Source organism: Xiphophorus couchianus, chromosome 11, assembly GCF_001444195.1.
Source record: "Xiphophorus couchianus chromosome 11, X_couchianus-1.0, whole genome shotgun sequence".
In the NCBI taxonomy this organism is placed as follows: domain Eukaryota; kingdom Metazoa; phylum Chordata; class Actinopteri; order Cyprinodontiformes; family Poeciliidae; genus Xiphophorus; species Xiphophorus couchianus.
Window position 1 is genome coordinate 251,142 of NC_040238.1, and position 10,222 is coordinate 261,363.

General features: G+C 37.7%; 1 protein-coding gene across 4 annotated transcripts in view; it reads right to left on the bottom strand.

Annotated features, from left to right (window-relative positions):
* Positions 1-7,574: 7,574 nt before the first annotated feature.
* csnk1a1 (casein kinase 1, alpha 1) overlaps positions 7,575-10,222 on the bottom strand; it is a 96,487-nt gene continuing 93,839 nt past the window's right edge. For all 4 annotated transcript variants that reach the window (XM_028030580.1, XM_028030579.1, XM_028030578.1 and 1 more), the window contains one exon: positions 7,575-8,244. In XM_028030580.1, coding sequence (XP_027886381.1) covers positions 8,237-8,244 — 8 coding nt within the window. In that variant the 3' untranslated portion in view covers positions 7,575-8,236. The remainder of the gene's footprint in view (positions 8,245-10,222) is intronic.

Genomic DNA, 10,222 nt, shown 5'->3' on the forward strand with positions numbered 1-10,222 from the left:
TGATTATGCCAAATTATTGGCATTAACATGCAGTTAAAAGTAACTTTTAAAAAAAAGAATTGGAATGTTTTGAAAAGTTAAAGTGTTTTAAAGCAAGTTATAGTAAAGGTAATGTAATGGCCAAACTCAGAAAATATTGAAATGTAAATACAATATTTGCATATTTTTTTGCAAAGAATAGATGTCTTTTTTTAACTACTTTTTGGTTTCACATTTTAAAGGTATGTGTTTGAGCCACACTGCAAAAACAAAAGGTCTTATCAAGTATTTTTGGACTACTTTCTAGTGCAAATATATTAGTACATTTAAGATAAAACTAATTTACATGTAACTTTTCATCAAGATATGAGCTTGTTTTAAGTCAATAATTCTTTAGTATTGATGAAAACGTAGTAGTTACATTGGCATATTAGTTTTACTTACAAGAGGACAGCTTTCCCTTGCTATGAGTGAAATAGGGCTCATATCTTGATAAAAAAGTTACTTATGTCTTGTGCCTTATTTGAAATGTAGAAAGATCTTTGCACTGGAAAATCTTTGGTAAGATTATTTTTTATTTTTGCTGTGTAAATGGGCATTGTGGTTTAATCGTTTGTAATGATTGTTCTAGTTCGTGTAATGAACTCTGCCCATTTGAATTAAAACAAAACCAAATTCTAAAGAAGCTCAAAGGGTCCAAAAGATGTTTTTGAAAATGGGGGTGGGAGACACTAGTCATTTCTACATGAACATTTTTGAAAGTAAAATTTTTTGGTAACACTTTATGTGATGGGGTATGAATAAGACTTACATGACACTGTCATAAACATGACATAAAACCTGTCATGAACATGAGTAAGTCTTCATGAATATTTATGACTGTTGTCATAAATTGTCATTCGGTAAATCATGACACTTTTAATACAAAGTTGACATTATTCAAAATGTCGTTATGACAACTTGACATTAACCAAGAATCATCATATGTCATAAACACGTGGCATAGCAATATAATATCACCACATAAAGCTACATAATTTTTTTAAGTTTAATCGGTAATACTTTCATAACAAATTTATGTCATATCATGAGTTCTAGGTTAATGTCAAGTTGTCATAACGAAGACAATTTGAATAATGTCAACTTTGTATTAAAAGTGTCATGATTTACCGAATGACACTTTATGACAACAGTCATAAATATTCATGAAGACTTACTCTTGTTCATGCCAGGTGTTATATCAGTCTTATTCACACCCCATCAAATAAAGCAACACATGTTACCAAATTTTTATTTTTATTTCCCTCTTCAGAAAGTATATTTAATTAGTCATGTCTTTAAACACCTCAACATTTTATAATTAAATTTGTAAAGTTACCTACTCATGTTAATTTGGAGTTTTATTTGTAGTAATTGAATCTTAAGAATAATGCATTTGATCAAATGTTCTTGATGTTTGTCACTTCTTCTCAGACATAGTGACATGTATTTAAATCAATAAATCATTTGCAATTTCTGCACAACAGGTATTTTACTTTTAGATCTGAAATATGATTGACTGCAAGATTAACTGATTGAAGTTGCTGCTGACTGAGCCTGGTAGTGGCCAAAGGCCATGCTGTTGCAGAAGTTCTTCAAGAGTCACTGGTGCGTTGGAATTTTCACCAAACATGTTGTTAGTTGCTGTGCTACTGGCACTAATGTTTACCAACATCCATTCACTTCAAATTTGTGTTGGTGTTTTGTTATTTTCTGTATGCAAGGAATGGTGGTTCCATGCCTTTCTGAATTGTTCTAGTCGGTTTTGAATCTGAGGAGTGAATTTGAGGAGAAAGTTTGTGCACGTCATTGCTGGGATCCAAGAGGGCTGAATCTTCAAGATTATAAAACGTGCTATAAAATGGTTCCAGAACATGTAAAAACACATCCCTCCAAAGACGCTCAATTCTCTGGTTATGGATGGATTCCCCAGTGATATGATTCCAACGTTTAATGCCCTGAATGAGGTTCATCACCAGTGCCACTTGCACATTCTCGCCACCATGATCTGACCTCACTCTAGAAGGTAAGCCATTGAGGCCTGTTGCCTTGAGAAAATGAAATAGCACTGTTGAGGCGCGATTGTCTGTGCTACAGTTTAAGCAATTAAGCGAGAACATCCATCGATGCCACCATGGACCACAAAGCCCCACCTAAATGGAAATATAAAAAATGCACAAGGAATAATGTATTCAAATGTGTATAATGAATTTAGTTCTAAAAAATGTACTCTGAAATACATCCTTGATATTTTCATATACCTTATGAGATGCATGTTCCCATCAATATGCCATAAACTGTTGGGATACGGCACATGATAGACACGTCGAGATACTGCACTGCTCCACCTCTTTGCAGTTGCCATTGGGTTGATTCGAGTCATCATCTCACGGACCTTACACCGTGGAACTTACACTAGTCCTCGTGCATGCAACAAGCCTCGCATCATCTGGTTCAATGAAGGACATGTGGTCTTACTATTTCGAATCACCACACAATTTAGCATTTTGAAAGTAATCTTTACAAAATATAGGTTTCAGATTTCATATCTGGTCATAAAATCAATTCATCTTTTCTTATCATTTGTGACACTTAATATTAAATAAAATAACTAATATTCTGCTCCACCACTGTTGAACATATTACACATATTTGTTCAGAAGCAACATCTTTAGATGCCATACCTCAATCCCAGAATTTGGATACAGGGATTGAAGTTGTCTCATATTAGTTTCAAGGTCTTCATCAGTCACTGCAGCCAACCTTCCCCTTATTGGTACACCAAGTGCTTTGGACTTATAAAGAAATGATGTTGAGTATCCAAAGATGTTTGCCATCCCATTGACCATGTGTCTTTGGTCCAAAAGAAAGCCGATCTGCTTTCTTGTACTATGAATAGCTGGTCTACCTCGACCATCTAAAACAGAATCATATTCAAATCATATCCTCAGCATAATGTTTACTTTACACACAGGGTTTTTCCACCGCAGTGATGATATTCGCTCACTAATTTTGGCCAGCTGTTCTCTACCACTCCCTCCCCAAGCCACAACTGACACAAAAAAGTGGTAATTTGTGCTATTACATGAGTCACACTATCCTCTATTAAATTTTAAAGTCATATTCAATATTTTCAAATACATTTTTTTTCGACTTTCTTTATTGAAGAAAGAAGTTCAGGTCTTGAGGGATGCCAAATTTATCCGATGATGGATTGGGGAGAATTGTCTGATTATATGCTTGACTTAGTGTTTTAAAAATGTTATCCCAATACCCGATTAGATTTGGGCACGCCCAAAACATGTGGGTATGGTTGGCTGGCGATTGTCCGCACCTGTTGCAAATGTCGCTGACTGATGCGTAAATCTTTGCTAATTTTGCGTTTGTGTAATGCACTTTATAGAATATTTTGCGCTGTATTAAAACATTCCGGGCACAGATCGAGGACTTATGAATTAAATTCTTGGCAGCCTCCCACTGCTCCCCCTCCACCTCAGCACCCAGCTCCTCCTCCCACGCTGTGTTAACAAAAGCTGCAAGTCTTGAGGTGTTATTATTATTAATAGAACTATATAAGAATGAAATACATTTTTTCCGTTGTGGGTCTAATTGCAGGAGAGTATCTAAAAGTATTTCAGGGGGTCGATTAAAAAAGTGCGAAAACACCTTTTTAATATAATCCCTGGCCTGAAAGAACTGAAAGAGATGAGAATTGGGCAGTTGGAATTTAGATGAAAGTTCAGCAAAGGATGAAAAAGTATTGTTGTTATAAAGATCTTTAACAGTCTTGATCCCTTTGTCGTGCCACGAGTTAAAAACTAAATCAATGACTGAAGGCATAAAGTTACAATTTTTGGCTAAAGGAGTTTGTATCAAGGGTCCATGCAGGCCAAACTGTTTCCTGAATTGGCTCCAGATCCTTAATGTGACCCTGACTATGGGATTGTCCTCTACCAGGGAGAAGGGAAGGGGGAGCTGAGAGCAAAGCAGAGAGGACAACTAATAACGGCTAAATGCCCTTTCAATATGCAGGTGAAGCCTCAGCATCACACCCCCAATATAATAGTTTCTGTACGTTAGCTGCCCAGTAGTACTGTCTGAAGTTGGGAAGAGCAAGTCCACCCTCATATGTTGGGGACTGTAACACTGATTTACGAATCTGACAGGTCTTTTAAGCCATAAGAATTGAGATATCTTCCTATCCAACTTGTCAAAAAAGGTCTTTGTAATTAGTATAGGAACATATTGGAAAAGGTAGAAAAATTTGGGTAAAATTACCATTTTAACCAGGTTCACCCATCCCAACAGAAATAATGGTAATAGGGACCACCAGTCAAAATCTTTCTCCATGCTCTCTAATAACGGTGAAAAATTCTTATTCATCAAGTTAGACATAGAGCAGACAAATATCCCTAAATAACGAAACCCTGCTTCTGCCTATTTAAAGGGTGAGAAGGTTCCTTGCCAGAGAGTTCAAGGGAAATAATTGGCCTTTCTGGTAGTTCAGCTTGTAACCAGAGAGCTTGATATTGTTCTAGAATGTTAAAGAGCACTGGAAGAGATGTATGAGGATCAGAAATGTATAAGAGCAAGTCATCCGCATAAAGGGACACCTTAAGGCAGGGGTCGGGAACCTTTTTGACTCAGAGAGCCATGAAAGCAAAAATATTTGGATATTTATTTCAGCGAGAGCCATATAATATATTTTAAGACTGAATTCAACTAAATGTGAGTATAATAAGCCTCTGAATTTATTCTTTTAAATAATGTTGTTATAATACTCACCATTAATGCGACTTCTGGTGCTGCATGAATTTGCTGATGGCTTTGTAGTCTGGTTGGTACTTGGTAAGGTTAAGCTTCAATCAAGCGTTGAGGCTTTCATCCGTTAAACGTGATCGTAGGTTGGACTTGATGTTGTTAAGATGTGAGAATGACTGCTCACATGCATACGTAGATCCAAACATGGTGCTGCTCAGTAGCTCTTGGCACGCTTTCTTTCTACTGTATTTTGACGCAAAGGTAGCAAGGCGTGTGTTGAAGTGCCGCTTTACATTCGACTGTTTCATCGACGTAATTTTGTCATTGCAAATTAGACACACTGCAGAACCTGCTCTCTCCACAAAGGCAAATTCTTCGGTCCATTCGTCCTGAAATGTACGATACTCCTCGTCTTTTTTTCTTTTCGCCATCTTCTTCGTTGAAGGGTTAGCTTTGAGCTAATGCCCCAGCAGACTGATTCAAGAGGGGGCATTTACCTGTTTACCCAGCAACAGCCAACGTAGGCTATTATCATCCAATTAAAATAATGGACTGCTCCAGCAGTCAATAGCAACCCTGAACAGGACGTGAGCGGTGGAAAATCGATGGATGGATAAAAACTTGTTTTAATCCATCCAAATTAAATATTTTATGTTTTATCTGCGAGCCAGATGCAATCATCAAAAGAGCTACACCTGGCTCGCGAGCCATACGTTCCCGACCCCTGCCTTAAGGGTTACACCAGATCTCAGAATACCCTTAAAGCCCTCCTCGGCACGCAACCAGATGGCCAGAGGCTCTATTTCGATAGTAAATGGCAAGGGAGACACAGGGCAACCCTGCCTAGTGCCCCTTCCAAGAAGAAAGGGTAAAGACACCATGTCATTTGTCTTGATTGAGGCCACTGGCGATGAGTACAACAGCTTAACCCAAAGGATAAAATTGTTATCAAAACCAAATCTTTCCATTACTTCATATAAAAACCTGTTTGATGCCTGTTTGAGAAGACCTCATTATACACATCCGTCAATACTGGCGCCAGAAGATTCCCATTGGCCTTATAATATTCTGAAGAGAAACCGTCATGGCCAGGGGATTTGCCCAAATTTAAGGACTTGATAGATTCTTGCACCTCCATTATAGTGATAGGCCCACCCAGACCTCCCCCCAATTTATTATCGATCCTTGGAAAGTTGATTTTATTAAGTCAGGGGTCTCAAACTCCAGGCCTCGAGGGCCGCAGTCCTGCAGTTTTTAGATGTGCCACAGGTACAAAACACTGGAATGAAATGACTTAATGACCTCCTCCTTGTGTAGATCAGTTTTCCAGAGCCTTAATGACCTAATTATTCTGTTCAGGTGTGGTGCAGCAGAGGCACATCTAAAAGTTGCAGGACTGCGGCCCTCGAGGACTGGAGTCTGAGACCCCTGCATTAAGTATATCATGTGACAACGGAGGGGCGAGGGAAGTATATAGTTCTGAATAGAATGATGCAAATCTATCATTTATCTTCCTGGGGTCAGAAAGAATCTCCCCTGTAGCTGATCTGATTAATGGGATTAATTTGCAGGTTGCCTGAGCTTCCGCTTGGAAAGCTAAAAGCTTCCCTGCTTTGTCGCCAGATTCAAAAAAGCACTGCCTTGTTTTGGTTAGCTGAAGTAGAGCATTTGTAGATGTATTCAGATTGAAATTGGTTTGAAGTTTTACACGTTCATTATAAAGGGTTAATTGTAAAGGTCATTGTAAAGGTCAGAATCCGGGTTGGCTGCATATCTAGAATCCACCTCTTTAATCTGGTTCAGCAAGTCATTGGTGTAATGTAACCTCTTCCTTGTCAAATTAGAAGTAAAGTTATGAGCTGACCTTTTATATACGCCTTTGAGGCTTCCCAGAGGGTGCTTCTCAATATATCAGATGAATCATGGTTTTTTTTGTTGGTTTTTTTCAGAGTGAAAGTTGATTTTTTTAAAAACTGTTTATAGACCTCCTCTGTAAGCAGTATAGAATTAAATCTCCAAAATATAAAACAAGATTGACAGAGTAATTCTAAATCTAAGCAGACTGGCGAGTGGTCGGATATAGCTGTAGTGTGATAATCACAGGCTTTTACTTTAGAATGCAGTCTGATGTCAACAAAAAAAATCTATGCGTGTATAGGTATGGTGGACATGGAGGAAGGTAAACTGCTTAAGTGCCTGGTTCCCATGTCTCCACAGATCCACCAGTCCCAACTCAGTTTTAAAAACATTAAGACTTTTAGCAGCATTAGATAGAGGCACACATTTTTATTCCCCTTAAAGCCTTTTTATATTTTTTATCTATTTCTTTTAGTTAAAATTTGGCATTTTTCTTCAATAGCTTCATGGTCATGTGACCTACTGACTCAAAATCAGTGTGAAATTGTTCTAAGTCTGTGAGCCACTCATTTTCATTCCATTTTAACTCATTTTCTATTTTTTAGGTAAAATGTAATTTTCTTCAATAGCTTCTAAATCATATGACCTATTGATTCAAAACCACTTTGAAATTGTTCTGAGCTTAGAAGTTGATTACAGTTAGTCAAAAGATGCTTGTAAATATTTGACTGTTACTGTTGACTTCACAACTAATAACATTGGAAAAAGAGGTTTCCTAAAAGTAGATAATCATAACAAAAATCCCTGAAGATATTTACCTCACCTTTACGAAGCTCCCCAAATCGTACATAATGTGATTAAGCAGAATGGAAACATGATTTTCTTCCCTACAGAAAGATTTCTTTAGTAGGTTCGGTTGTCGATAATAACCAACACAATAGAGTTAAGCAATGTTTTTATTGGCATTTCTGAAGACCATTTTACAACAGACTTAATAAATCATAGTTCTAGAGAAAGGGAGAGAGAAAAAGTATTCTACCAACTGTTGCCTTGCTTCTTATATCAACAAGCAAACTATTCACCATAGGAAAAAAAATCCAAAAGTTCTTTTTAACTCAACATCCAGGGTTGCGTCATTTAATCATTTAGGAACAAAAAGAACAGGTTTACATATTTTACCATTGCTTTTGGTAAAAGGAGGGATTGAAATTATTAAAGTAGTGAGAAAGGAGAGGATTTGTTGCCTCAGACAAAAAACCAAAACCCAGATCAGCTGACTTTCTCACCCAGTCTCCAAAAGAATAAAGATCAATTAAAAGACATTGATAAATGGGGAGAGATGTATCTGATACGGGAAGAGGCAGCTACAGCCTCACTACCCTTATAAAATAATTAAAAAAAGAAAACCCCATATATTTCCCAATTGGAATTTTATGATTTAAACACATGAAAATATAGATAACACAAATGACAAAGCCTTGTGTAAATCTATACATTCCATTACATAGATATTGATGATGGAAGAGAAGACCGTCGTTTGTCCAGGAGAGATCAGGTTGTCCTGGTAACCAACAGCAGATCAGGTTAGGGAGGGGATGACTTAGAACCCTACAGATGGACAGAAGAACAGACGGGAAGTATCTTCAATCAGTGGTCAGAAACTTGCTATGAAATCTGAAAAGCTGCAACTTTTAGTTCACCTGAGGAACAAAGAACTTCAAGCAAAGAACACAATGAAAGAAAATACATGATACAAAGCAGACCAGAAAACAGAAATGTCAAAGAAATTAGCCAGAACAAAGGAAGAAAACAGCTTCTTCGGATTATAAGATTTTTAGCCTTTAAAACATCTAATTTAAATTTTATTTTTCTCCTGAGATGTGCAAATTTCAACTCCTACAAGCTTTTTAAAGGAACATTATATAACTTTTACAAAAATATGTTTGGCACATTTGTTATCAGTGTCACCATGACATGATAGTATACTACAGTGCCGTGCGGTCAAGGGAGGTAGGTGAGGCAGAGCCTCCCCTGCCATCATGGAAAAATAATATATAATGATAAAATATATTTCTATTTTTCCCCTGTGGTTGGTACTATAAAGCAGTGGTCCCCAACCACCGGGCCGCGGACCGTTACCGGTCCGCAGACCAATTGGTACTGGGCCGCGCAAGAAATAATGAACTACATCTGGATCTTTTATTTTGAAAATCCTAAACCCGATTTTCCCGGTTACGTCTTGCGCGTCAAAATTGAGCCAACTTGCAGCAGAATGAGTAACAAAACAACATCAGAGTACAGTGAACTGTCGCTATTTCACGGTTCACCTTTCGCGGTCTCGCTGCTTCACGGATTTGCATCGTGCATTGTGTTCTGCATTCTGATTAGCTAAACAGTCTCTCCGCTTCTTCTCTACCTGTGTGTCAACAACGTTGCGGTTTAATATGTACACGTACGTAAAACAGCTTGCCAAATTTAACATAATCGATGGTGGCATGTTGGTTTAAAAGAATCTTTTTGCCCAGAAGAAAAAAGAGCGACAACAGCTACCGATAATTATGTTCTTCCCTCAAAAAAACACACCTGCACCGCGGGCTTTAGAAGAAAAAAAAACAAAACGCTACAGAGCGGAGTCACGTGAGTCACTATTTGTGCTACTGTACTTTGTTTTGTTTTTTTTCATAATAATTTTTTATTTTCTGCCGTTCTAATCCAATAACTCAGGTCATGGTGGGGCGGCGCTGATCTCCGCAATTCGGGCACGGGAATCCGCTTTCAGTTCGTATTAAAATTATTATTTTACAGTACAGTAGTTATTTGTAAAAAAAAAAAAAAAAATTTATACAGTACTTTTTATTTGTTAAACAAATGTTTGGGCCTGTAAAAAGGTTTTGTTCTTTGGTTTCAATGTATTATGGAGTATTTCATTGCCTCGTTTTTCCCCCGTCCGCAGCAAAATTGCGAAGGGCTGACCGGTCCGCGTGACTAAAAAGGTTGGGGACCACTGCTATAAAGTACCTATTTTTCATTTAAGCTTAACGAATTTTGATTATTTTTTCTTCAAAGAATAGTCTTTTTGCCCTCCAGCACTGTCTGCATGCGCAAAATTTCCTTATGTAAACAATAACATGCAGGCGGTCTATATTTGCAAATATGATTATGATTAAGTCAGTGCCTCACCAGCTATGATCTTCACTGCATGTCACTGGTATACAGGAGAAGGATAATGTGAAATTTCTATCTCCTCTCAGGGCTAATTTTGTAGTTTGAAGAAATGTACCACTCCTACTCAAAACCAACCAATCAGGGCCAGCAGGAGGGTCTTAATGCTGTTAATTGACTTCCAGGAAAAAAAAACATTTATCTGCTGTCAATGGTGGCTATCCTAACTAGAATGAATGGCATGTTCTATTGTAGCCTAGCAGAGAGAAAGGGGAAGGCTGTGAGAAGCACATTCACAAGTATAACTGAGGGCGTTAAAACCTTACTCTTGGCTCTGACTGGTTGTTTCCGACGGAACAGTGCATTTGTATAGATGACAGCGAGTCCATAAGGAGGAGGTGGAGGAGCTTCATTTGAACTAACT